Genomic DNA, 24946 nt, shown 5'->3' with positions numbered 1-24946 from the left:
CCACACCCAAGCCTCTGCTGGGCTGAGACTGACAAACCAAGCTGGAAGGGTTTTATCCGCTGTAATTTCCTCCTTGATGAACTTGTTTTATTTTAGGGCTTGGATAAAACAGGAGCCAGATGACATAAAATATAAAGCCACTTTAACACAAAGCTCCCTGCTGTTTTTTCTCTTTTCCCTCTATTAGAAAATAAATTATTTATGTAAAAACAGCATTCAGCTGATCATAATGACATATAATTGAGATTGAGATTTTAATCACCCAATTGGGGCAAAACTAGAGAAATCATTTTTCAAGAGTTTTGATGCAGCACAAACTTGCAATGGTACTCATTTAAAAAAAATACCAATTTTCCTTTCTTTTGAAAATTTTCTCCCAAATGTTCGACAAAATCATTACTTACAGCTCAGACAAGTCAAGGTGGCGGAAATGCTTCCTCGACAAACTCGTCAGCTTGTTTCGTGTGAGATTCCTGGGAGAAATAAGATGCATTAAGTGTGAATTTAAAAGGTTGTGGTTTTAAAATGATGTGTTCAGATACATACTTTGTTTTCAAAATGTAATTTTCTTGGATTGGGTACACATGTTCCTCAGACCCCATGGTGTCTTTTACCTAGAAAGCCAACTTCCTGGGTTCCCTGCCTCTCTCGCAGTTTCTACGCGCTATGGAAGAAGGGTGGGTACCTCGCAAAGTCTATTTTTAATATCTTTGTTTCACCCAAGAGCTTATGCTTCACAAATTGACTGGCGGTCCAGTCCCAAGCCTAGTGGAGATCCTGACTTTTGAACATCAAGTTGGGAACTATATAATAAGATAATAACATCGTAAGCTCATTAGAACAGAAAAACTTTACAGCTATAAAGCATCATGAACATTTTAAGGGATGTGGCAAACAAAACTTGGAATAGACATAGAATTTAAGCCGTCTTTCCAGGGAAGAGCACACCTGACTGGAACAGACCTGATGAGACCATGAGCACAGGGCAAGTAACACCAGGAGGGCTCTATCTTGAACTCCCCAGAAATACGGCATATTTAGATTTACATAAACCAATGGAAAGTTGACCTATTGAGGGTGAAAAACTAAATAAATAAATAAATAAAAACAAAACCTAATGAATTTCCTGGTGTGTTCCAAATATACATTTTTGTCAAGCAGGTGGGCATTTTCGGTGATCTGGGCCACAATCATTGGGGTGGGAGATTCCCAGCCATCATCCTGGCAGCTGAGTTTGTTTACTGCTTAAATTTTACTTCAAGCTATGAGATACACGGCCTAACAGTGACAGCAACCCTGGCCCTAACCTGTATCTGAGGCCAGAATGCTGTGTTAGTCCAAGGGTATCTCGGTGGAAGGGCTCTAATCCATGTGAGCAGGCCTCTTAGAGAGCCAGGAAAACCCAGGAGCTGAATCAAGAGCTAGAGCCAGCCAGCCAGCTGGGGAATGGTGAATGTGGCTTCTCAAAACTCATGGGTGACCATCCGGTGAACCTCCTTCACAGAGATTCCCACCCACCTGAACCCGGGCTGACAGCAGGATGCCCTTGTGCCTTCTACGCTTGTATCTTCTCCATCCACAGGAGAGCAATGTGCCTATCCCCAGGAAATGGTACCCCACATCAAAGTATAATCCACCAGGAAGTCGTAAGACATGCCCATATAAGGCTTTCCTTTCAGAACATGAACTGAGAATGGCTTTGGTGGAGCCCATCACATCAAAAAAGTCTATGCCTGCCTTTCAGGCTCAGACACGTTCCTATTCATCACAATTCCCAATCCTTCTGAAAAAGTGGGAAAAGAAATAAATCCGGTCTTCTCTCCCAAGATAAATAAAAACAGAGAGAAGGAGAGAAGGAAGAGGGGGTGAGAACGGAGGTGTGGAGGAGAGGAAGAGAGAAAAAGAGGCAAAGAACAGGAGCGAGAGGAAGCGAGGGGAGGAATGGGGAAGAGTACCCATCAGCTCCACACCACCCTGTAGAGCAGCCTCCCCCCCCCCCCCCCCCCCCCGCTGCTCCACGCTGCCCTCCCGGGAAGCAGCTGCTCTATTGGGTTGCCAGCAGCACAGTGCAGCGCGGGGTTACGAGCCAAAGAACAAGATGAGTTTTATGAAGCATACATAGGAATGGGGCCAAAAGCCAAAAAGGAGGAAGAAGGAAGAAAAGAGAATCAACAATCCTCTTACTGTTTGATTGTAAAACTTTGTTAAGAGCATAATTAGCACCTCGGCAAAGCCCCTGGAAAATACACAGGCTGGCTTTTCTCACAGTCCCTGTGGTTTTAGGGTCTGGGCAGCAATTAAAGGCATCTAGACATACATCCAGAGAGGAGCTCTGAGTGGTCACTGTGTGAGGCTAACATGGACTAGGCAAACTGAGGCAAGGGTGAGCCATGGCTCCCCTCTGAAGTTTCTCAAAGTCCGGAGGGCCATAGCCCCATCTTTCCCTTGTCTGTATAGGAAGGGGAGCTAAGAAGGGTTGTCAGGCCAGCCTAGCGCTGGGGAGAGACAGCTTAGCACACAGCTCTTCCTTAGCCACATGCAGCCCACTGTGTTGATAACCGGGGTCAGTGCAATTTGCAATCAGGAAATCCAGGGGAAACAAACTGGTCCCCAGAGTCCTTAGTCCTAAGCAGAAGCTGGGACAAAAGGCAGATGCTAGACCTGACTCCCCTCTCCATCCCTACCATCCTCTAAGACAGGCTAGCTTCATTCGGCGGCTAGAAAAAGCCCCTTTCTTCAAGTGGAAGACTGAGTGAGGCTTGCTGGCATCTCTCCACTCTTCGTGAGTGCCTGAATACTGCCTAATGTCACTGTGTCCTACTGCTTGACAATAGCTACACAAATCAATAGAGTTTTTGAAGCTTGACCAATTATTGGCTCTGGGTTTGTAGTCTGGTAAGGAAGCTATATAGAATATCTACCCCTCTTTACTGTCCTATCTTAACACCATATCAAGAGGCAGGATCAGATACATAACTTTACGGATATGCACACTAGAACATCATTAAAATTGTTCTATTACATAGCAACATACAAAAGAAAGACACAGGAGGCTATCAATAGAATTACAATTAGCCCTGGCCCTCTGTTCATATTTTAACAGGAGTATCAGTCCCCCAGGACTCAAACAACACACAATGAAACTGCTGAGCAATTTGGGTCTAAGGTCATCTGTAATGAAAATTCGAAAACTTAACTATCAAGGTCATTAATTACTTCTGAGAGACGGCACTGGGACATTTTTTCCATTCTCACCCTGCTGACACCAAGGGCTACCCATACATCAGGTTTGCCCCAACAAACCAATCCAGACAGGCTGTCAAGAAGTATTTCAAGAAAAAAAAAAGTGTTTTAAAATGTGCCCAGAGTTTTATTCCAGTTTTGCAGAATGTTTTATATCTTAGAAAGTGACTTCATTATTCCTGCCACATATAAAATATGAACTCATAATAATGACTTTATGAAATTAAAGTCTTCAGTAAAATCAACACATCTCCACAAGAGCACCCAGGCAGTCTGATCTAAGACAATGGATTCTTTAATAACCGACATGGAAACCAGGCTGGGAACCGTTTTCCCCAGGGAGGGAGAAGGGGCAGATGTTACAAGATGATAGTGATGGCTGAGAGTTTATCTCCCTTATTCCTGTCTTAAGAACACGGTGAAGAGCTGGCCAGCAGGTAAGTCACACCGCTCCCTCAGACTGGCTTTTTGTCTGTGTACTGGGGATACAGACATCGCTCTGTGCAAGTAAAATGTCCAGGTGAGACCCAGCGGGTTTACCAACTAACCGTGAAATACAAAGAGACTCTGGTCAGCAAGAACTCTGATGACAGCCCTCCAGCAAAAGACTGATTCCACCCAAACTCGTGTGAGGGAATCTGAGCTAGGTGGCGGGGGGAGGGGAGACCATGACATTTTTGTTTTGTGGGTGATCTGTTTGGTAGGCTATCTCAGGAAGCGCATAATTTGTTGACTTAACTGATAGCACTGAGGGGCTTACCAGAAAGCTATATAACAACTCTTATTTCCTGTGGTTCCAATTGACTCCAGTCAACAAAATACCAACATGACTTGGGGCAAAGCAGCTCCTACTACTAAGAGTCATCTGACCTGTTAGCATAGTCAGTGATTGATTTTCTTTCCTCTATTCTTATCAATCCATGGCACATGCTGCTGAGAAAATGAAGGCTCAAATGGTCCTATTATAAGGGAAAAAGCATTAGTAATTTTTATTTCCTTAAGCCATCCAAGGCCAAGTCAGCATCTTGATTACTTAGCTTGATGTCTTCCAGGGAGTATGTCTTATTCCAAAGAAAAGAATCAAGACCTTTGTACAAGGACATCGTTTTCACATCAGAGTCCTTGCCGTTGGCCCAGAGCTCTGTCCAAGATGGAAATGGCCCAGAAATTCACAAAAGGGAATGAACAGACTGTTCTAAGCATCCCCAAAGCCATTCTGAAATCAAACACAATCAAAGCTAATGCTCCTAAGCTGCTATCAGGGCGACGTTAACTACCAACGGGAAGGCTGGGGCTGGAGAAGGAAGAAGAAAAACAAGGGTGAGAAAATCCTGGGCCAATGGCTCGCTACTCACACGTGCTGCAGGTTGCTGTTTTTCAGAAAGGCTTTGTAAGCCACGAATTTTAATCCAGAATCCACAATAGTCCTACAGAAAACACACAATGGCATTCACGTTAGAATTAACCAGCAAGCTGCCTGCCTGAGCACAGCAGAACACAAGAGGAGTCTGAGGTAAGGACGCAGGGAGTACTCACAGGTTTTTCAGCCCCACATAAGCTTCCACATCATCTTCGTTGATGATCTCTAACCTTTTCTGATTTGCGATGAAACTGTAACAGAGCAGAAAGGAGATGTGGGTGACTCAGAATGCTGATGCTCACATGGAATGATGGGCAATTTCCGTGCCACCTTACCAAGGTGGCCAAGGAGTCCCCTATGCAATACCCCTACGCAGCACAATGGCTACATTCTTCCTTTGGTATCACTGGTTCTTTGAGAATTGGGTCCAATTTACTTTGATCATATCATCCCCATTCCTCCAGCTACCCCTAGATCCAGCCCCAGTCCTTTCTTCCCAGGGAAGGCAACAGTTAAACTAACCAGATTTCACCATCCCTGGCCAGTTCACTGAGGTCTCCTCGTGCATCTCTTTCCTGCCTAAAAATTTCAGTCCCCCCCTCACCCCTTGTAAAGGCACCACCATTGGGCAAAGGCGAAATGTGTCCAGAAGTGGAAGAAAGGTCGCATGTTTCTGCACATTCCAAGAGACACAGTCACTTCCCCCTTTTGTCTTCTAAAACATGAAGTGCATTCCCCCCACCCCACCCCCACTTCTCCCTCCTGTTCTTCTCTTGGCCAGCATTCTCTCCTTCTGCCTTAGTCAGCAACAATTTCAGCAGTTCCTTTGATGAACCACATTCCACAAGCCCCAGGTGGCCCTAGTGAAGTCTCTGTAGGAAACTGTCCTTCCTCCCCAGCCCACAAGGCTTCTAAATATATGAGTTAACTAAGGACTCTTGCTAATGACAGAGAATAATAGTCCCTTGGCCGTGATGATTGGCTGAGAGATGTGCACGTGACCTCAGTGAGACCGGTGAAACTAATCCTTAAGATTTAACACTATGAATCTTGGAAGAGAGGTGTTGGGTCTTTCTCATTCTCTGGACTCATAAAGGAAGAATAACACTAGCCTAGGGCCTCTGGTGGGCAAATCTACCACAAGAAAGGGGCCATCCAAGAATGAAGTCAACAAGAAGTGAAATGAACAGTGTCATCAAACTACCACTTGGGTCTTTGAATCTAGCCATTTCTAAAGCTAAATATTACTAAACTAGCTTGATCTGGACTTCTGTCAGGTACCATCAATAAAGTCGTCAATAGTGCAAACATACAGCTGTTAAAATTACTATCCTGGAGGGTTTTGTGCTCTGCTTTGTATGACAGCTGTGTCAGAACCCATCTCTATAGCCTTAGGTCACAGCCTCTTTGAAAACAGAATTGTTTCTATAATTCTTAACATGTACCACAGCTCCTAGGTTAGTCCCTTAAACAAAGCAGGTAGTACACAGAGGATGGATGGATGGATGGATGGATGGATGGATGGATGATGGATAGATGATAGATGAATGGGTGAACAGTGAATGATGGATGGATAATGAATGGATGGGTGAGTGGATGTATGATAGATAGATAGATAGATAGATAGATAGATAGATAGATAGATAGATAGATAGATGTGTGGGTGGATGATGATGAATTGGATGACTGACACTGGTAGGTAGATGGATGGATGAATGAAATGATTGATGATGGCTGGATTGTGTATAGATGGATGGATGGATGGATGAATGGATGGATGGATAGATGATGGAAGGAGAGATAAGAAACAGTTGCAGTTACAAAAGTACTACAGGAGCCATGATTGGGTAAATTTTACTTTGTCATTTTTGAAAAACATTAAGATGTATAACATTTTAATTAATACCCTAAAGTCAAACATGCAACTCTTCTATTAACAATGAGTTAAAATGAAATAAGTCTTGAATAATAAGACACAGGGCACCCAGCATCTCTGGGTCTCTACCCAATGGAGAAAAGACAATGATAAGATTGATGGCAAGAACTTGGACAAGCAAGGGCTGTGGGGAGGGTGAAGAACTTGCTGTGCGGGCATGAGAAACTGCGTTCGTCTCTAGAACCCATATAAAAGTTGGGGGTGTGCACCTGTAACCCTAATTCTATGGGTATGAAGATGAGCAAATCCCCCAGGCAATAGAGAAGGACATCCAAAGTTGAGCTCTGGCCTCCACACAAGCACACAGAGGTAAGTGTGCCCTTACACATATGTACAGATGGAGCACACACAGATGCACACACTTCACTCATACACACACGCAAATTCATAAGACGAAAGGGGAAAACATAATTAGGGCACATTAAAATTAAAATCAAATGACTGAGTATATAAGTTACACTAATAACAAAATCATTTTAAAAGGAGCCACACAAACACAACATCAAAAACCCATCCTCCAAAACAGAAGGTCAACCACTTCTCAAACTCCAGATTCCTAACCCAAGACCAGCCTCTTCACAGGACACAAGACAGGAGTGAGTGAAGTCACTAATGCCAATCCCTTCCCCCACCCATCTGCCACAGACCGAGGAAATATATTAAGACTTGAACCGAATACTCCATTTTTGACATCAAGTTTTTATGAAATGTTTCAAAATCATCACATTTTGGAGACATTTTTCCAAGAATTTCATCGCACTAACGTTTTCAGTAAGACCACAGTGACCTCATTCTTCTCGGTGAGTAAGCTGCTCTGAGGCCTGGATTCCAGACCTGCCGAGTATTTTTAGCATCTTCTTTCTGCCACAGCAGCAGGAAAAGAAGAATTGGTGGAGGGAGGCTTCTCTGGAGTACTGCTGGAGCAGCAGACAAGCTCACCTGCCAGTGTCCCTGAGTTAGCCCCTGTGGTCCTCCTGAAACCCTCTGTTGCACTGGGTCTTCATCCCGCCTCTACCAGGCCAGTGAGACCAACGCCATGGGCCACCTGAGAACCCACTACACTCTACATTTCCTTTCCTTTCTACAGGGACCACTGAGTTCACCCTGAGAAGACAAACCGCCCGGTACACTGGGCAGGCATCTAAGCAGCATCCAGGGCTGAAACATTTATCTTTACTTCAGCCTTTCTTTTGGTTGTCTGTGCCATGATTAAATGTTTATTTCACTTTCACCCGCTACTTAGATTATACATGACCCAGTGGTGCTCAGGAAAGCACAATGAGGGCAAAGAGAGCAGAGAGGAGATGCCAGTGAGGTGAAGAATTGAGGTGTAAAAAGCATCCACGGTGCTGGGCATGGTGGTGCACGCCTTTAATCCCAGCACTTGGGGAGGAGAGGCAGGTGAATCTCTGTCAGTCTGAGACCAGTCTGATCTACAGAGTGAGTTCCAGGACAGTTAGAACTATATAGTGAGAACCTGTCTCAAACAAGGCAAAACAGACAAACAAAGCAAAACAAAAAATACAGACTTGTAAACAGAGTTATATTTTTGTTTTTAAGGTTTTTGGTTGCAAACCCTTCAGAAAACAAGAAGACCAATCTTGTCGACGATAAATGCGCCCTACTCACGATAAAGCAAGCAGCATCAAGCCCAGTGAAAGATGATTATTCTTGGATCTAATAGCAGATTGGTTTCTCTGAAAACCACTCAAAGGCTATGCAACATTATTAGAAATGGCCATGGAGTGTGAAGAAAGGGATGCTAGGAACACAGCTCCTGGTTCTTATCTAAGTCCAGAAGTTCACAGCTTGTTGGTAGCCATACATTACTCCTGCCATCTACCACTAAGAAACTCTGTTTGGGCCTGAGGAGTTGACTCCACAGCCAAGAGCACAGACTGTTCTTGCTGAAGACTCAGGCTCAATTCCCAGCACAGACTTCCTGGCCTACAACTGTCTGGAACTCCATTTCCAGAGCATCTAGTGCCTCTTCTGGCCTCCGTGGACACTGCATGCACCCAGAGCACAGACATCCATGCAGGCAAAACACTCACTCATACACATAAGGTAAAAATAAAAAGTCTAAAAAAAGAAAAGGGGGATCCTGCTTAGTTACCACCAAATGAGAAACCCTAAGTAGAAGGGAAGCCAGTGAGGCAAGAGGCCAGCCACAGAAGAAAGCCAGAGTGGCCAGGAGCCGCATGGGAAGCTGCTCACCCCTAGGATTCTGAAACACACAAAAGGCACGCTGCCGTGTCTCTCCATCCCCACTAGGTTGATAAGGTGTCTAATATCTGACACTGGCTCGTTGCTAATGACATGGGGAATTTCCTCACGCCGTCAGGAAGGGTGTGGCCTGGAATAATCACTCTAAAGGCACAGTGCAGGCATTCTGCAAAACTAGAAACCGGTACCACTCAAGGTCCAGCGATCCTACTTGTAGGCCTCACCCAAGAGAAATTCTTACACGTAAGCACAAGAGAGCAGATGCAGAACTGCTCATGTGGGCGGCGTGTTGTTGCTTTCTTGGGATTCCAGCACTCAGGAAGGGAGGTGGTTTCCAGTTCAAAACTACCCTGAGTTATATAGGGAGAGTTTATCTAAAGAAGAGGAGGAGGAATTTTAAGACAATCAAGAGGATATTACAATAGAGTCAAAAGCTAGAAAATGTGCACCCATAAAGATATCAGGAAGTCTAAAAAGCAAAATATACTAAATACATAATTGAACTGTATCTAAGCAGAAAGAGATCTCTACACAAAGTTATAAAAGCATCAAAATTATATACTGATATATACATATGAAACAATTTACTTAAAAGCTTAACGGTACTGCCAGTGTTTGCAGTACATGTGCAAAGTGTAGGAAACTGACAGCGAGGAAGGGAGAAAGGGCTGAAAATAAAGACACAAGGTGTTAAATGGTTTATCTGGTTGAATTGAAATTCTCTTTCTTTTTATAAAGAGAAAAGATTTGCAAGAGAAGAGATGAAAGACGCGGCATCGATTCTTAACCAGCTAGTAGAAGTTATCTCGAGGTGTTCTTGTGGATGCTTTTGCTTCACGAGGAGGAATGGAAAGGGGAGAAGACTGGCTGGAGGGAAGAGTAAAAAATGGAACCCAAACAAGAAGAGGAAGAAGGAAGGAAAAGAAACAGGGGTAGAGGAGAACCAGAGACAGCCACAGAGTCAAATGACCGTAGTAAGTCTGGGCAGGGGCTTCTCCAGGCCTCAGCAGGCAGACCCAGCCAAGCTCAGGTTCCTAGGTCGGCAGATGGTCCCTTGTCAGTCAGGGCCCAGAGCTTCTAGACAGAAACTAAAGACAAATCCCTTGCCCTACCGACTGGCGACTTACACCTAGCTACCAAAGGTTCTGAAGTTCAGCCGTCTCCTGGACAGACCCCCAGCCAGCAAGTCTATCCTGAGACCTCTCTCCAGTGCTCCTGGGAAGAGCTGTAGGGCTCTAAGGGATCTTTAAGAACAGTAGGTCTCTGCCTCGGAGAGGGCCCTCGCTCCCAAGGAAGCAGAGAAAAGGCCAGGAATTTGGCCGAGGACTGTGAGAGCTTTCTCCATGACAACCCCCAGCTTCTCTGACCCTGGCCTAGGATTCTAGAAAGTTCCGGACCCAGGGCCTTTCTGGCCCAGGGCCTCCTTCCAACCCTGCCCCACAGAACTTCACAGGAGGCCGGCCAGCAGAACAGTTTCTTCACAGAAATCCAGGCTTCCTCCCACTGCCCTGCAGAGGGTGACTTTCTTCGTGCAGGGGGGCCAACAGCCACCTTCTAGTCACTGTGAGAGAGTGGACAGTCAAACAGTTAAGAGCCCTCTGGACTCTCACCCCTCCACCACATCAGCAACTCTTCAGAAGGCCTCCACCCTCTCAGGGTACCCACAACAAACCTTCCTCCTTCCTCAAGCCCAGGTCACATTTCGGGACCTTACATGTGAGCCTTGTTCTTGCCAGTCTCTCACATCTCTGCTGTGCCCCAGCTATATTCCGCAGCCCTAAAAATCAGATCCCATACGATTGAGCTATCAGAAAGTCCACCAAGATCTATTCGGAGAGGCTATAGGTCTGTAGCAGTCCTTAAGCAGCATGGGCAACACCCAAACTGCCCTTTCCAAATGGAGCACTTTGAGCCCACCCCATGGCGAGGGCTTACAGCACCCTAAAGTTTATATTTAAGACTTAGAGAGACAGTTTTATATTTCTACTGTCCCAGCTGACACTCTCAGCTGAACTGTTAACTCCCCAAGTGCAGGGTGCCCAGTTTGTCATATGTATGGCCATTCCCCAGCAGAGAGGAAACATCCACGGAATGTCAGCTCTCAATGTAGACAGACAGACACCATCCATCTGGAGAAGTTAGACACACTTGCATGGTGGTGTGCAGGAAGACTGAACATAGACAGACAGACACTGTCCATCTGGAGAAGTTAGACGCACTTGCATGGCGGTGTGCAGGAAGGCTAACCGAAGATCTGACAGATAACAACACAAGTCATGGAGAAGTCAAGGAAACAAAGCAAACAGAGCATGTGGCCATTTCAAAAGGAAATCTGAAAGTGAATTTAGGGTCTGGAGAGCATCTGCTGACCCTGCAAAGGACCTGAGTCTGGTCCCCAGCACCCACATAATCGCAACAATCTGTAACTCCGGGCCAGGGGTCTGAAGGCGTCTTTTGGTCTCTGTAGGCACCTGGTCCTCATGTGGCACACTTATTATAAACATGCAAACACAGCTCTCACATACATAAAATAAGCAAATTTAATTTAAAAGAAATTTAAGTGAAATTGTATTACTAACATACAACTGATTCAAAACAACAATGTACATATTTTTAATGATAACAGATGAATATTTATTAGCCTTCAAATACATAGTCTCAGGAGTCTGCTGAAGGAATCTGAGATTCGAAATGGACTCTGCACAACCTCCCTGTACTAGGAGATAGAAAATTACCCTTCATTTTCACACAGTGCCAATCTCTGAGCACTGAGGCTTCCAAGGGCAGCTCCCAGGCCCTGGAATTTATGGGAAATGGTGCATGGTGAGGCTTAAGAGCGAAGCAGTTTGTGTTGGCTCCACTTCGCGTCAGCACCATAGCCGAGGAAAGGATCCTGCAGTAGCATTTCATTTGTAATTTAATAAATAAAGCTTGCCTGAAGATCAGAGAGTAAAACAGCCGCACTGGTCAGCCTTACAGACCAGGCAGTGGTAGCACATACTTTTGATCCCAGTAGCCACACTAGTTGCCATAGAAACCGGGAGGTGATTGCCTTTAATCCCAGTGGTGCAAGTCTTTAATCTCAGCCCTAGAGAAGATTATAAAACGGGAGGAGACAGCTCTCAGTCTCAGTCTCATTCTGAGATTCCTGGAGGCAGGATCACCATTTCAGACTGAGGTAGAGGTAAGAGCCAGTGGCTGGCTATTTAGCCTTTCTGGTCTTCGGGTTGAACCCCAAATTCTATCCCTGAGATTTTATTAATCATGCTTCAGGGACCATGTTTGGTTTTCTTGTCAGAGTTGGAAAATGCCACTAACCCCCACAGGAAGAAAACACAGTCTGCTACATGAAGCCCTCCCTTAGAGCTGCTTATTCTAATGAGCGGTCACTGAGGCCAGAAGCCTGTCCTCCTTACTGACAACCTGGTGAGTTCAATCGCAACGCGTCTCCAGTGCTTCCGTCTGTGGAAGAGGCATGGGGACTGGCCAGTGTTCAGTCCTCTTCAGTGTACAAACTATGAAAAAGTTCCCCCAAGTAATTATGGGCAAAAAATTACCCTCTTCAGTTTTCCTGAGAGTTTGGAGAGCCTTGCGCTTGTTTGTATCTGCCAACAGGAGCTTTCCAACAAACAACAGCACCGTTAGTCATCTGAAAACTTAGCTGGAGGGTTAGCATAGGGTCTACATAAAACACACCAGCATTGACCAGGAAAATACAAACTATCTGAATTATCACATTGTCTCCCATGCAGATTTAAGACTGAAATCTAGCCAACCAGGGATGTGCCGCGACCTAGAAATGGGTCACACAGTTTCAGCAAGCCACGTGGTCTAGACTTCTTCCTGTTGGCAGACACAGACCAGAAGCAATTCAGGGCAGGAAAGTGTTCATTTCAGCTTGGAGGTCACAGTCCATCATTTAGGGAAGTCGGGGCAGGAACTGAAGCAGGAACCATGGAGCAATGCTGCTTGCTCGTTTGTTCCCTGCCTTTTTCATTGGCTCACTCTTAGCTAACTTTCTTGTACAGCCCAGGACCACCTCCATAGGGGGTGATGCCGCCCATAGTGGGCTGGTGCTATTCACATGGGTTGGATCCTCCCATATCAATTAACAATCAAAGCAACCCCCCACAGACATGTCCACAGGCTAATCTGATCAAGGCAATTCCTCAACTGAGACTTTCCACCCAGGTGACTCTAGGCTGTGCCAAACTGACAATTGAAACTAACTAGGGTGCCATGCCTCATCCTGATCTGCCCAATACAGCATGTTTTCTCTTTTACCTTTTAATGTTTTATTAGTCACTGATACTTTGAAATTTACGTATTTTAGAATCTGAATCTCCTTCTTCTCTCAAACACACACAAAAATAATAAAATAAAATAAAAAGATCCAGAGGATGGTGAAACTACTCCAGTACTCCATCCTTAGATCATGTATGTAATCATGTGGCTGCCACCTCCAGGCATCTGAGTGTATTTCTGCTTGCAGCTTCTTGGCTGAGCCTTGCTATTCCTTCACTGACTCCTGGGAAAGTTTTAAGATACTGATATTATTCTAGCTTTTAATCTCCTCTGAGACATTAATGCCTCATACACTCTACTTTGTTGGGAGTTGCCTAGAGATCCCTAAAATGAGCCCAATCCAATACAATGGCACAAAAAAAAGGCAGTAAACACCTCACTTTAAAAACCCCAAGCAAATACTTCCTGTTACGATATGGTTCTGAAATTCCTACAAAGGCCAAATATTGGAGGAAGGGTCACTTGTTTGTTCCCGGCTGCCCAGCTAGCTTAGACCCAAAATAATCACACAGAAGCTGTATTAATTAAATCACTACTTGGCCCATTAGCTCTAGCTTCTTATTGGCTAACTCTTACATATTAAGTTAACCTATTTCTATTAATCTGTATATCACTATGAGGTCGTGGCGTAAGTTTCTGTCTGTGTCCTGCAGTGGCTTCATGGTATCTCTCTGACTCCACCCTCCTTTCTCCCAGCATTCAGCCTAGCTTTCCCTGCCTACCTAAGTTCTGTCCTGCTATAGGTCCAAAGTAGTTTCTTTATTCATTAATGATAATCACAGCACACAGAGGAGACGCCCACATCAGCCAAATACAAAAGGTAGGTTTGCCAGCTTGTGCAGCTTGCGGGTCTGCTAGGAGGTAGTGCAAGCCTTGGGAGGCGGAGCATAGTTGGAGGAAGCCAGACCCCACAGAGAGCAGCATCAGGAGGATCCCTGCTCCACACACCCTCTCACTCTCTTCACACCATGGGTCACATACAAAGTAACCTTTGCTCCTTTATGACTTCATCACCTCAGGCATTGTGTCCCAACAAGAGAAAGCTGATTAATACACTTTTGTTTCTTCCAGAACATCTAGAAACTTCCTCTATTGCTAAAAAGAAATGGACAATAGTCATAGCCAAACATAATTTAGTGCTTCGTGTGATGGTGAATAAGTCCCAGAGGGAGAAAAAAGTAGATTCTTTGTGTTAATTTTTAAGGTTCCAAGAAATGTATTTAACCTCCTCGGGCTTTGTCTCTGGGGAGTCACAGTAGCCTAGCACAGCCAATGGGAAGGCAGGGCTCATCAGGTAGCAGGACACAGCTTTGAACTATGACCACACAAGGACAAAATGGTCCTAACGCTAAATGATTAGCAAAAAAGTTACATCAGTTTCTGGTTAAGTCAGCATATTTATTTAGGACAAGTGGTTCAGTGGGAAATTATGTGAAGCACAAGTGAGCTCATTTGGTGATTTGGGGTGCAGTTCACAGCTAATTCGTCCTGGCAGGTACACCGGAGAACCAGTCCTCTCAGCTTGGGGGCACCACAGGAGCCCGAGAGAGCGTTGCTATGGCTGGAAAAGCTGTCAATCACAGCTGCTCACGACGGCCAAAGTCATCTCTGCTGCCCCGTGAGCACAACTCTGGGGCTCCACCATTGCTCCAAATTCTGGGGATGTCACGTTGCTGCCTCCCAGCATGCCCGGGTCGGCCTGCTGGCTCCTTTGCAGCTCATCTTCATGTGCAGGCAGGTGGCTTCCACCTGGATGAGCAGGCAGGCTGGGCTGCTCAGTCTCTGTAAAAAGATGTCAGTCCTACCATCTGCTTGTCTGGTTTGCAAGAATAGACTAGAATCTGGCCTTGTTCAACCACAGAGAGGAAAAATTTCTAGGCTCTAATCACAGGAGACAACCTCGAAGCAACACAGGAGAGCTTCTGTCAGAGCACCGCTCACTAAAGAACAGGCCATGACAGGAGTATGAGGTTATAACATGCATGACCCTAGTCGGCAGTGGTGGGAGTGTAAAGTTATAACATGTATGACCCCAAGTGGGCAGTGACGGGCGTCTAAGGTTATAACATGTGTGACCCCAGGTGGGCAGTGGCGGGAGTCTAAAGTTATAACACGCATGATCCTAGTCGGCAGCGGTGGGAGTCTAAAGTTATAACATGTATGACCCTGAGTGGGCAGTGGCGGGTGTCTAAAGTTATAACATGTATGACCCCAAGTTGACAATGACTGGAGTCTAAGCTTATACCATGCATGACCCCAAGTAGGCAGTGACAGGAGTCTAAGGTTATAACATGTATGATCCTGTGTGGGCAGTGGCAGGAGTCTAAGCTTACAACACGTATGACCTACTAGCAGGTAATGATAGGAGTCTGAGGCTATAACACGTATGACCCCGTTATAACATGTATGATCCTGTATGGACCCTGGAGAACAAACTCCCCATCCTCTTTAACCTCTGCAGACGCCATGTCACTCCCATGTCCCCTGCTTTCTCCAGAAGGAGCTGAAATGGACCCGTGGATCTTTGTAAACTCTGGGGGCTGGGTCACTCATTGTCCTTGTGAAGAAATCCCTTTCAGCTCAGGGTGCCGGCTAAGCTGCGCTCCTGCGGGATTAGGAGGCGTCTCCTTCCTAATAATGAGTTCTTCTTTTCACTGCCAGGAAGCTGAGGACAATTGCTGGACTCAGCCCTCGTAACTAATCCAAGCATTTGGGGTAGACAGCGTTCTGATCGCTCTCGTCTTTAATCCCCTATTTCCTCTTAGTTTTACCAAGTTAATTTATTACGCAAAATTATCGTCATCAGCTTTTCAAACTAGTGAGGAATTGTCTTGTTGTGCTTCTAATAGTTATTCATTAAAAAAATATGTGACCATCACATAGAATTGCTTGCTCTTACAGTAAGATGATCTTACAGGAAAAATACTGATAAAAAATGAAAATTTCATCAGAAGTAGTGACACACGCCTTTCATCCCAGCACTTCGGAAGCAGAGGCAGGTGGGTCTCTGTGAGTTCAAGCCAGTCAGGTCAACCTGGAGAGTTCCAGGTCTGCCGGGGTTACATCGTGAAATCTTGTCTCAATTTTTCTTTCTTAAAACTTCGATCACATGCATGAATTACATTTTTAAATGCTTTCTCCTCTCTCTGCCACTTCAGGTAAACCAGTGGGTCATTGACGATTCCCGAGGAAGAAATGCCTGTGAAGAGACCAGGCTGGAGAAATCTGGCAGTGCTTCAGGAGGTGCACACCCCGGCAGAGCAGTTCTAGAAGCTGCAGGCCAGACAAGCACTCCACACAGACAGATGCTGGGAGCTGGGAGGCAGCTATGCTCACCACTATACCACCAACGCCCGCTGACACTGGGAACTGAAATCCCTGCCCAGCTTCCTAGGTCAAGCGCGGCAGACAGAGAGAGTGAACAGTGAGCAGTGGGGAAAACAGCAAAGAAGAAGGGTGCAGGCGGGGAGTATTGGGGTCTCTGCATGGGTCTGTGCATATGTGACCCAGGCTTGCGGCTAGTGGTTATAAGGGTGGGAGCAAAGGAGGACTGCAGGGCCCACGGCACTCCCGGTTTTCCTGCCAGACAGTCACCTTCCAAGTTAATGTCTCATCATGTCTACAGAAGGCAGAAGATCGCTTTCTTTGGAATCCAGTTACAAGCATGCTAGTGTGAGTGATCCCACGTTAGAGGCTGCTGTGTGACTGTGATGTGGGGAATGTGAGGTGCAGGTCGACGGACAGTGTCTGCAGCTTTTAAACAGATCTATTATAAAACCCCTTATTCATAGAACATGATTACTTAAAGACCACCCTTCTGAGCTAGCTGGACCACTCCGCAGAAAGGAGAAGGATTGTTGCCGAGAGATGTGAGATCGTGCATGGTCTGGCTGATGTGCACGGCCAGGACTGCAGACAGCAAAGACCTCTGGAAATGGATCCTGGGATGGCACAACACACGGATGTGCAAAATGCGAGTCAACCAAACGGTCAAAATGCTACAAATGCATATTTTTTGCAGAAGCCTTGTAGTGAAAATACAATAACTGGGGTAAATTGGAGTGTAGACTGTTTACCTCTAGAGTCCAGAAGAACAGGTAGAAACCTGCTGAATAAAGTGGACAGGTCTACTGGACATGCAACAACTGTAGAAAAAGACTGTGACCTAAATATCAGTGGTTAAATCTGCCTCTTGCCTGCTCAGCACACAGGCGGTCAATATCCCAAACAGCTAAGCACACCTGGAGAGATGAGACTACTGAGCAAACCAACCCAGAGGCTTTCCCCCGTGCAATAGTGGGACAGATGCCATTCCTTCGAGTCTGCGCTCTCAACACAGCACCTGTTCAATGCCAAGGTCAAGGGAAATCTTTTGCTTTATTGCAGATCTTCCTCAGACTCACCAAATCCACCACAAAAATCCAGTTGAGAACAGACAGTCCAAACCTAAGAGGAGCAGGTAAACTGAGTCAAGCACTTTACATGCCTCTGTTTAATTCAGCCTCACAACATTCTACAAGAAAGGTGTTGTGGTTACCCCTTTGCCCAGATGAAGAAGCAGAAACGTAGGAAGGCAAATGGCAGGGGTTGTTTGCCCGCTTCCTCGAGTACCCAGGAACACGCCCTTCCTTACAGCAGTGAGCACACCCAGAGGATGTAGAAATGAGTCTGAGCGTCTACTTGCCCATGACACCTGAACCAATTAGCTTTTGATTAAAATATGCCCCACCCAAAAAGCTTCACCTCAGTCAGAATGGCTGCCATCAAGAATCTGACAACAAATGTTGGAGAGGACTTGGGGGAAGCAGAGCCCTTATCACTGGGAGTGGGGGCGCAAGTTAACACACCCATTGCGGAAGTCAGTTTCCTCAAAGAATAAAAATAAGATTTCCACATGACCCAGATATTTCACCATCTGAGCATATGCCCAGAGAGCTTTATATCCTACCAGAGATATTTGTACATCTGTGTTTACTGCAGCTCCATCTAAGATGGCGAGGAAACGGAACAACCGTCATGCCCATCAACAGGAGAATGGAGAATGAAAACTTGGCATACGTGTAAAGTGGAATATTATTCAGCTCTGAAGAAAAATAAAATCAGAAAATTTGCAAAAATAAAGAGATAGGCCTAGAATATACAATATCAACTTGAGGCTGCCCAATCTCCAAAAGGAAAAGGAAGCTTGTTTTCCCCCAGATGAGGCCCCCAGCCTGTGATGTATTGTGCTCCTGTGGTATAGTGGAACCCTTGGAAATGACAGTAACAAGGGTGATAAAGGTGACAGGAAGGGTGGAGCGCAGGGAAAAGACACTTGAGTTCAAAAGAGGGCAGAAGGCAAATAATTTTTCTGGTTTTAACCCTGTTGTGTTTCTTCTCATTAGCGGTGAATAAGCGCATCCGACTGTATTTTGACACCGAATGTGTTAAAGTCTAAGCGGAGCTCACAGCTTCAGGACGGCCATTCCAACCACAAAGAAGACGCGCAGAGTTGGAGCCTGGGCGAGGGTCTGAGTGCCTTCCTTACCCTACCTGTGCAATGCTTATAGTGAAGTTACTGTAATTATACAGTATACAATATAAATATGCAATATAAATAATTGTAATTATTTAAAAAGAAAAGAAAAATGGTGAGAGAGGGAGCCTTTCATAGCATCAGGGTTCTCCTAGGATAGAAAGCAAATGGGGGGGGGAAGAAGAGTAGAACCCACATCCTGTGTCCTTGCTGCCCTTGCTGGGAACATGGAAGCTCACCATGGGTCACGTCCCTGCAGAGTAAGAAGAGGCCCTGTCGTGGAGGAGTGTGAGTAGCATGGTGAGCCCACTGCATGCTCTCAGGAAACACACCCCATGATGATACTGTTCTAGAGCTTTCTCCCGGCTCAGTACCACAGAGACACCTGTTAGACAAGCTGTCTTCAGGCCCTTAGCTCTGGGGCATGGCCTGGGCAGTTTGAAGGTACTCCCTATGTATTCTTTCACCAGGTTCCTCCACCTAAGGTGGTGAGGGGAACAAGGGACAACAGAAGTCTCTTCCCTGAGTCATAAACTCGCTTCTTGGCCAGGTGTCCATCAGATCTACCTCCGGGGCCTATAGAGGTCTGTTCCTTTGTGTTTAACCTCCCCATGGTGCACTGTGCCATAGGTGTGCAGATCTCTAGCCATGGTGGTGTGGAGAGAGCCTCTTCTATGTAGTGTACTGGGAAATCACTAGATTTGTTGGTGCATTCTGGGTAAGGTCCCTTGAGTTGTTGAGAGATGGATAGGGTGGTCCAACTAGGAAAAAAATGAAGGCTTTATTTGTGCCTTCCAAGTGGGTTAAAGGTGTGGTAGGAACTGGCCTATCTCATTACCCAGAATCTAGAAAAATAACATGCTTAAAATACATTTGTTGACTAACCAAAAAGGGAATGCCAGTCAGGCAGCGGTGACACACATCTTTGATCCCAGCACCCAGGAGGCAGAGGCAGGTGAATCTCTGTGACACTGAGGCCAGCCTGGTCTACAGAGTGAGTTCCAGGACAGCTAGGACTACAAAGAGGAACCCTATCTTGAAAAAGCTAAAAGAGTGACTGTCCTAGCTTAAACATACATATATACATATCCTAATATATCCATATTATTGTATATCATATATATCCTAATATGTACATATATTATTATATATTATACATATATGCATTATATATAAAATATGTGACATTGTATATTGTATATCCTAATATATGTGTGTTATAGATTATACATATGTTATACTATGTATTGTACATATATCCTAATATGTACTTATGTTATCATATATTATACATATGTGCATTATATGTACAATATATTATATATCCTAATATATAGATATTATATGTGATACACATATCCTAATATGTACATATATATTATACATGTGTTCTAATACAACCATAGGAAAAAGACAATTCAGTCATAAAAATGCCCACCTCTCTTTGAACTGGACATGTATGAATATAAAATGGACTAAGCAGAATTACTGGCTCCACAAATTCCTAGGTGGGCTGAGCAAGTGATAAACCCAGCACCGAGCCTCCAGGAGAGAATGTTATTTGTTTATTTTTTGTTTTGTTTTCTGTCAAGAGAGAAAATCCTCAAATGAATAAATAAGATACCTAAAGAGCTAAATTCCAGAGAGAGGGTTCCCCGTCCCACGGTGAGACCTGTGACTCTACCAAAATGAGGTCTTTCTTATCAGAGGTCAGCAGTTTCATAATGATGCCCATTCCTTTTGAAATTCTTAACTTCCAAAACCCATAGGGATTCTAAATATATATAAGTAGATATTTACATGTAAATATATAGCGTTCTATAAACATAAACAAATGGATGTTATTTAACTCACGGAGGAATTATCTGTTTGGATCTTTCAACACCATCTGTTCACCTATAGATCCCTCCGCTCTATTTCTAGAAGCTTCCCAATCTCATATGGCAATGATATTATGATTAGTGCTGCAGACAACTATAAAAAATTCTCAGATGCAAAATGGTGTTGATCGCTACAAATGCAAATGTAGCCCCATGCGATGTCCACAGCATCAGCCTGATGCATCTCGACTGCAAAGCACAAACACGTACACGATCAGGTAGGGCGTTAAACTGTCCTTAGCAGTGTATAGTTCTGCTCTGAACGTTTGCAGTTCTTGGAGGAAAGTGAACAACCTCTGCCATCTGCACTACGAGGAGCATAAATCACGTCTGAGCTCTCATTCCAGCATCACCTTACATGTGAAGCCCCATACGTGCAGCTTCAAGGAAAGCTGCAATTAATTGATCTGAGAGGCTCTCTGCTATTGGCTGTTACATGGCACAGCAGACACAGCTCTGCAGCCTCTCACACTTGTGCACTGGAGATCAGATGTCTTCCCTGCATCCATCTCTGCTCTTTCCGCGTCTCCCTCCATCTGTGGTCCCCATCCTCCCATCTCATCCCTGTCATCTTTCTTCTTTAATAAGCATTCATCTGGCCTCACCAAATCTCAGCCTTTTCCCCTTCTGCAATCAATTGGTTTCTTACTGCACACAAGCTAATACTGTGCATTTTTATTCTATGAAGGTTATTTGCATAAATAAACATGATAACCTAATGACTTTAGAAAACTCACATCTAGAGTCATACATATTGATGACTACAAAACCAATTTGAACATTCTTACTTGGAATCCTAAAGTTTAGATGATAGATAGATAGAGATAGATAGATAGATAGATAGATAGATAGATAGATAGATAGATAGATAATAGACAGACAGACAGACAGGTGACAGATAGATGATAGATGGATAGATGGATAGATGGATAGATAGATAGATAGATAGATAGATAGATAGATAGATAGATAGATAGATAGATAATAGACAGACAGACAGACAAATAGATGGAGATAGGTTATAGATAGATGATAGATAGACAGACAGACAGACAGATAGATAGAGATAGGTTATAGATAGATGATAGATGAATAGATAGCAGATTCACGAGTGCATCTCCTCCTTTGTGTCTAGTGTGTTAAAGAGCAGAAACAAGATGCATCATCACCATGAGCACAGTTATCATGTACCTTTGCTCACGTAGCTTATATCCTACTAGGGTATATAGCAGACACACAGTGTGCCCTGGAGATGTCATGTGACCTTCATGTGACTGGGACACATGATGGCCCTGCAGGAGCAGGGGAGGGTGTGGCCTAGATGTTAGAGAAAATCTGGAGACTTAAAAGATAAGAAGGGGTGAGCTAGGAGTAGAAGGCAGGGAACAGGGTGGTGCTTCAGGCCATTGGGGGCAGCCAGTAGGCACTGAGAGTGGATGAGAAGATGACTTGGTGCAGAAGCAGCAGAGTGGCCATATGTCCATACTAAATACTAAAGGACCGACAACACAAATAGCCAGGTCAGAAGGACGGCACCGAGTCGAGGACACGGAGCTTCTCTGGCTTATGATGGAGATGCTGTGTGCAGGGTAAGAGACAGTGAGGGGTTTCATTCTTCTACACATAGACAGCCAGTTTCCCCAGCACTATTTGTAGAAGTAACTTAGTGTGCTAATGATTCAGACTTCACACCTGAACCACTGTACTAACCATGATGGAAGAGTCTTCCCCCACATCTTTAAGACTAGGGATGTGACACCTGTGATGTGGTCTACCCTCGTGACATCAGGCCCAAAGGAAAGACCTCCTTGGTCCCTAGTGATAGATTTTATGTCTTTAGTAAGGGATTCTGAGGCCCTGGACACAGGCCAAGAAGGAAGGGTGTGATCTTCAGGTAGGTACCTCCTGTGGTCCATGGAGACTTTCCTCACATCATGTGAATGAACATGGCAGAGATGTACAGAGTGAATGCCAGCAATCTGCCCAGGATATTCTTCAGAGCTGAGGACCTGTGGACCAGTGGTTCAATCACCCCACCACTGAGGTTCAAGAGGGGAGACAGATCTAGAACAGGGTAAATAAGGGGTATTGCCCTGGCTAGTTTTGTGTCAACTTGACTCAAGATAGAACCACTTGGAAAGAGGAAAGCTCAAATGAGAAAATGCCCCAGCCAGATTGGCTTGTGGGCATCTTTTTCATTGGTATTCACAGGGGAGGGCCCAGTTCACTATGGGAAGTACCACTCCTGGGCTGGTGGTAGGCCTGGGTTCTATAAGAAAGTGGGCTGGGCAAACCATAAGGAGCAAGCAAGTAAGCAGCACTCCTCCATGGTCTTTGCTTCAGTTCCTGCCTCCAGGTTCCCGTCTTGACTTTTCCTCAGTGATAGACTGTGATGTGGAAGTGTAAGCTAAAATAAACCCTTCCCTCCTCAGAACACATTTGATGTGGTGTTTATCACTGCAGTAGAAACCCTAACCAAGACAGGTGTATTTCCCGAGAGTATCCCGTGGGGCCACCAGGCTGTTTAGGCAGCTTCGAAGCAAACAGAGTGATGCGCACAGCTCAGATAGCTTACACACATTAGGTGAAAACAACCGAGATTCGGTACAGTGGGTACAAACAGACGTATCTGCGTCTGTGCTATGGAGCACAGCAGGCTATTTCCGGAAGGAGGAACAGACTGAGATGAGAGAGGAGTTGCCTTGGAAAGGGACCGAGAGACCCAAGATTGCAGCACCAGCAGAAGAGAAGCCAGCGTTTCAGAAGATACCCGTTCACACCCGTTCACGCCCGTTCACACTGCTTGCCTTGTTGACAATGTTCAATGTTACTTTCTTAAAGTTAATCACCAGTCAAATCACATAGAACAAAATTAATGCAGTTCAGAGAAGAAAATGCATGAAATCACCCTGAGGCATTCAAAAGGTTCTTGGGCTTTAGAAAGGACAGCTGTGCCGCTCAGAGTTAGTCCTGGGCAGTGAGTGAAGGAGAGAGGGGAGGGGTATCTGCCAGGGGACCCACCTGGCCGTGCCCTGATGGGGATGGAGCCTCCACCACGCTGAGCCTAGTGCTGCCAAGCATCTTAACTGCAGAATTAAATGCTCTGGGCTCTGATTCCAAGATCACTGAGCAAGCTTTCAGCCATAATTTATTATTCTTTAGAAATAAGCTTGTGTAGAAAGAGATTCTTATGCTGATCTCTGCGATCTATCCCATGCAATAATTATGTGAACTCTTTATATCGCAATATAATGACAACCAAGAAGGATGGAGGAATAGGAGTGGGGATGGGGAGACCGTCACCTTTGGAAATGAGAGCCCCAGAGAAATTAGTAATACTCTCATGACAAAAATCAACACTTTGAAAAGGCAGTGCCACTCCCATGTCCATTCTGGCCTACAGAGCTACCTATGCCTAAAGCGGGTAAGGAGGCAGGCATGCAAGCTAGGGGGGCTGCCACAGTATTGTAAGGAAAAGAGGACGGTGATAGAGGTTAAATTGTTTTAAATTCAGTATTTATTTGATATGTGTTTTCCCTCTCAGACTGTAAGCTCTCCAAAGGAGACAAGGTCAACCTTTCTCAGCACATCCCAAGTATTTAGCATCCGACACAAGTAAAAGCCCAGTAAATATTTAAAGAAGGAAGGTATGGGTAAGGGAAGAGGAAACAAAATGGACAGGAGAGCTAACGAGAAGAGAATATGTTTGTTTAAGAAACATTTGAGTTGACAAGGTTAACTCAAAAAAAAATCAGTAGCTCCCCTTTACATGGATGATAAATGGACTGAGAAAGAAATCAGAGAAATATTAACCTTCACAATATCCAGAAATAGAATAAAATATCTCAGAGAAACTCTAATCAAACAAGAGGAAGACCTGTATGACAAGAACTTTAAACCTTTGAAGATAGAAATTGAAGAAAATACCAGAAAATGGAAAGATCTCCCATGCTCTTGGGTAGGTAGAATTAACAAAGTAAAAATGACAATCTCACCAAAAGCAATCTACAGATTCAATGCAGTGCCCATCAAAATCCCAGAAAAATTCTTCACAGAAAAATACTGCTCAATTTCATATAGAAAAGCAAAATACCCAGGATAGCCAAAACAACCCTGGGCAATAAAAGAACTTCTGGAGGCATCACAATTCCTGACTTCAAACTCTACTACAGAGCCAAAGTACTGAAAACATCCTGGTATTGGCATAAGAACAGACAGGAGGACCAGTGGAACTAAAGCAAAAGCCCAGATTCAACCCACACACCTACAAACACCTGATTTTTAACAAAGAAGAAAAAAATACAAAACGAAAAAAATAAAAGTATATTCAACAAATGATGCTGGTGTAACTGGAAATCAACATGAAGAAGAATGAAAATAGACCCATATCTATCACCATGCACAAGACTCAAGTCCAAATCAAAGGCCTCAACATAAAGCCAACTACACTGAACCTCATAAAAAAGGAAGTGGGAAGTACA

The 24946-nt window shown here is 44.7% G+C and overlaps 1 protein-coding gene across 5 annotated transcripts in view; it reads right to left on the bottom strand.

Annotated features, from left to right (window-relative positions):
• Positions 1–24946, bottom strand: part of Ntrk2 (neurotrophic receptor tyrosine kinase 2) — a 340618-nt gene that overhangs the window by 301915 nt on the left and 13757 nt on the right. For all 5 annotated transcript variants that reach the window (XM_048447670.3, XM_085699633.2, XM_048447673.3 and 2 more), the window contains 3 exons: positions 4780–4854; positions 4599–4670; positions 405–473 (listed from right to left, as the gene is read on the bottom strand). In XM_048447670.3, the coding sequence (XP_048303627.1) occupies positions 405–473; positions 4599–4670; positions 4780–4854 (216 nt within the window). The remainder of the gene's footprint in view (positions 1–404; positions 474–4598; positions 4671–4779; positions 4855–24946) is intronic.

Source organism: Myodes glareolus, chromosome 14, assembly GCF_982192425.1.
Source record: "Myodes glareolus chromosome 14, mMyoGla1.1, whole genome shotgun sequence".
Lineage (NCBI taxonomy): Eukaryota > Metazoa > Chordata > Mammalia > Rodentia > Cricetidae > Myodes > Myodes glareolus.
Note: the sequence above shows the minus strand (reverse complement) of the source record. Positions and strands in the feature narration are given on the sequence as shown.